Here is a 4,321-nt window from a genome sequence, read left to right as displayed (position 1 = left end):
AAACTCACATGTTCACCATTAGTGAGTTAGCTACTGCTTTACTTCAGCTTCACAGTGAATATATCACAGACACACACGTGTGTCATATGGTGATATTTGAACACAGTGCAGCTACACAACATCAATGTCAATTTCACAAACTTGTGGCGACACATCCTGTTTTGGTAACTGGATATTTCAAAATAAAAGTCTGATTTAATTCAGTTCATGTACAAAGTATTGTGTGTGAACGCAAAAGAAAAAAAATCCCCCCATGTCCCCTTGTGGGTTCATTAATAATTTGTTAGTTTTGTAAAAAGATTATACAGTTTTAGTTAGTTACYGTTTTTTATTTTTTTGTTTTTATTTATTTTAGTTCCTAAAATGTTTTTCAGTTTCAGTCTTAATTAGTTTTAACTATAGTAAGTCTGGTTCAGACACAAACATCACCTCAGATCTTTTTATTCTGGACTTTCAGAACATTTTACAGTATTTTTCTACAAAACCTCAGTCTGTGGTTCTGAGTGCTGGCCCTGGGTGGAGTGGGCGGAGCCAGGCTGTGATTGGTCAGCAGGGACAGGGGGCGTTGGCGTCCAGCTCCAGCGTCAGCCCTTTGCTCAGGAGGAAGGCTTCCTGTTTGGGTTCTCGCCCGAGGAACTTCCTGAGCATCTCTGAGGCGTCCTCGGAGCCGCCGGGCTGCAGGATGAACTTCCTGTAGTCCAGACCCACCTGTGGACCAATCAGGAGACAGAGACTGACACACAGCAGAGGTGGGCGTGTAGAGGAGGCGGGGCCTCCTGCAGACTCACCTGTGGGTTCATGATGCCCTCCTGCTTGAAGCGGGCGTAGAACATGTCCATGGAGAACACCTCGCTCCACAGGTAGCCGTAGTACTGAGCGTCGTAGCCGCCCGCCAGGTGACCGAAGGTGGCCGGCATGTTGGTTCCTGCAGCGGGACAGGTCAGGTCACTTCCTGTGGACTCTCAGGACACACCTGTACTCACGGTTCACACCTGCAGACGCAGGGACACCCAGGATGTCCTCGCAGAGACGAGCGTACTCCTCTGCCGGGTCCAGGCCGGTCCTGGTGTGCAGGGCCTGGTCCACCTTGGCCAGGACGATCTGCCGCAGGTTGAACAGACCTGAGGTCACACGGGTCACATGTTAGCCAGCCGGACCAGAACCACGGCGGTCCTGCTGCTTCCKGTGTGGGACGTACCGGTGTTGGCCAGGCGGGACTTGATGAGCTTGTCCAGCAGGTCCTCGGGGATGGGCTTCCCGGTCTTGTAGTGTTTGGACATCCTCTGCAGGGGGTCCCGCTCCCAGACCCAGTTCTCCAGCATCTGAGAGGGCGCCTCCACGAAGTCCCGCTCCACGTGGGTCCCGCTGAACATGGCGTAGTCCGCCTGTGGGCACAGCACAGCTTTAGCCCCGCCTCCYGACACCGACCGGMTGAAGACCAGCTGAAGACCRGCCCACCTGAGCACACAGCTGGTGCATGACGTGGCCGAACTCGTGGAAGTAGGTCTCCACCTCGTCGTGCTGCAGAAGAGACGGAGCGTCCGCCGTCGGCTTGCTGAAGTTCGCCACCATGGCCGCCACCGACATCTGCCGAGTGCCGTCAGGCAGCAGGCAGCCGGGCTGCAGGCCGAAGCAGGCCGCGTGTCCGTACTTCCCCTCTCTGTGGGTCAGAGTGGACCAGAACCTCGTTAACACCAGGACCTCGTTAACACCAGAACCTCGTTAACACCAGAACCTCGTTAACACCAGAACCTCGTTAACACCAGAACCTCGTTAACGCCAGGACCTCGTTAACGCCAGGACCTCGTTAACGCCAGAACCTCGTTAACACCAGGACATCGTTAACAGGACCTTGTTAACACCAGGACATCGTTAACAGAACCTCGTTAACACCAGGACATCGTTAACATCAGGACCTCGTTAACACCAGGACCTCGTTAACAGAACCTCGTTAACACCAGGACCTCATTAACACCAGGACCTCATTAACACCAGAACCTCGTTAACAGGACCTCGTTAACACCAGGACCTCGTTAACAGGACCTCGTTAACACCAGGACCTCGTTAACAGGACCTCGTTAACACCAGGACCTCGTTAACATCAGGACCTCGTTAATGCCAGAACCTCGTTAACAGGACCTCGTTAACAGGACCTCGTTAACACCAGGACCTTGTTAACAACAGAACCTTGTTAACAGAACCTCGTTAACACCAGGACCTCGTTAACAGAACCTCGTTAACAGAACCTCGTTAACACCAGAACCTCGTTACCAGAACCTCATTTACACCAGGACCTCGTTAACACCAGGACCTCGTTAACACCAGGACCTCGTTAACACCAGGACCTCGTTAAAACCAGGACCTCGTTAACAACAGGACCTCGTTAACATCAGGACCTCGTTAACATCAGGACCTCGTTAACAGGACCTTGTTAACACCAGAACCTCGTTAACAGGACTTTGTTAACACCAGGACCTCGTTAACACCAGGCCCTCGTTAACACCAGGACCTCGTTAAAACCAGGACCTCGTTAAAACCAGGACCTCGTTAACAGAACCTCGTTAACACCAGAACCTCGTTAACGCCAGGACCTCGTTAACACCAGGACCTCGTTAACATCAGGACCTCGTTAACATCAGGACCTCGTTAACACCAGGACCTCGTTAACACCAGGACCTCGTTAACGCCAGAACCTCGTTAACGCCAGGACCTCGTTAACGCCAGGACCTCGTTAACCCCAGAACCTTGTTAATAGAACCTCGTTAACACCAGCACCTCGTTAACACCAGGACCTCGTTAAAACCAGGACCTCGTTAACATCAGAACCTCATTAACATCAGAACCTCATTAACAGAACCTCGTTAATATCAGAACATTGCTAATCAGAACCTCGTTAACACCAGGACCTCGTTAACGCCAGGACCTCGTTAACGCCAGAACCTCGTTAACACCAGGACCTCGTTAACACCAGGACCTCGTTAACAGGACCTCGTTAACAGGACCTCGTTAACACCAAAACCTCGTTAACAGGACTTCGTTAACACCAGGACCTCGTTAACACCAGAACCTCGTTAAAACCAGAACCTCGTTAACACCAGGACCTCGTTAACACCAGGACCTCGTTAACACCAGGACCTCTTTAACACCAGGACCTCGTTAACGCCAGGACCTCGTTAACGCCAGGACCTCGTTAACATCAGGACCTCTTTAACACCAGGACCTCGTTAACACCAGGACCTCGTTAACGCCAGGACCTCGTTAACACCAGAACCTTGTTAATAGAACCTTGTTAACACCAGCACCTCGTTAACACCAGGACCTCGTTAACACCAGGACCTCGTTAACATCAGAACCTCATTAACATCAGAACCTCATTAACATCAGAACCTCATTAACATCAGAACCTCATTAACAGAACCTCGTTAATATCAGAACATCGCTAATCAGAACCTCGTTAACACCAGGACCTCGTTAACGCCAGGACCTCGTTAACGCCAGGACCTCGATAACGCCAGAACCTCATTAACACCAGAACCTCGTTAACACCAGGACCTCGTTAACATCAGAACCTCATTAAAAGAACCTCGTTAATATCAGAACATCGCTAATCAGAACCTCGTTAACATCAGAACCTCGTTAACATCAGAACCTCGTTAACACCAGGACCTCGTTAACATCAGAACCTCGTTAACATCAGAACCTCGTTAACACCAGGACCTCGTTAACACCAGAACCTCGTTAACACCAGAACCTCGTTAACACCAGAACCTCGTTAACATCAGAACCTCGTTAACACCAGGACCTCGTTAACAGAACCTCGTTAACACCAGGACCTCGTTAACAGAACCTAGTTAACATCAGAACCTCGTTAACATCAGAACCTCGTTAATATCAGAACCTCATTAACAGAACCTTGTTAACATCAGAACCTCGTTAACATCAGAACCTCGTTAACAGAACCTCGTTAACATCAGAACCTCATTATCAGAACCTTGTTAACATCAGAACCTCGTTAATATCAGAACCTCATTAACAGAACCTAATTAAGAGAACCTTCTGATCAGAACCTCTGATCCTCCCAACACGTTCAGGGTTCACTCTAACCTAGCAAAGCTAACCTGTAGCCTCAGAGTCTCTCAGCTTCTTTTCCTCATTAGCATTCATGCTAACACTATTTTAGCTCTTTTCTTCCTGGTTTGGGTTCAGTCCTGAGTCCAGTCAAGAGTCCAGTCCTGAGTCCAGTCCTGGGTCCTGGGTTCAGTCCTGAGTCCAGTCATGGGTCCTGAGTCCAGTCCTGGGTCCTGGGTTCAGTCCTGAGTCC

At 49.9% G+C, this 4,321-nt stretch overlaps 1 protein-coding gene across 1 annotated transcript in view; it reads right to left on the bottom strand.

Annotated features, from left to right (window-relative positions):
* Positions 1-425: 425 nt before the first annotated feature.
* thop1 (thimet oligopeptidase 1) overlaps positions 426-4,321 on the bottom strand; it is a gene marked incomplete in the record, with an annotated part of 14,989 nt that continues 11,093 nt past the window's right edge. Inside the window, 5 exon segments of the mRNA XM_014028178.1 lie at positions 426-708; positions 789-925; positions 993-1,121; positions 1,199-1,385; positions 1,459-1,660. Of these exon segments, the coding sequence (XP_013883632.1) occupies positions 547-708; positions 789-925; positions 993-1,121; positions 1,199-1,385; positions 1,459-1,660 (817 nt within the window).

The sequence above is a fragment of the Austrofundulus limnaeus genome, unplaced genomic scaffold (genome assembly GCF_001266775.1).
Source record: "Austrofundulus limnaeus strain Quisiro unplaced genomic scaffold, Austrofundulus_limnaeus-1.0 Scaffold724, whole genome shotgun sequence".
In the NCBI taxonomy this organism is placed as follows: Eukaryota; Metazoa; Chordata; class Actinopteri; order Cyprinodontiformes; family Rivulidae; genus Austrofundulus; species Austrofundulus limnaeus.
Note: the sequence above shows the minus strand (reverse complement) of the source record. Positions and strands in the feature narration are given on the sequence as shown.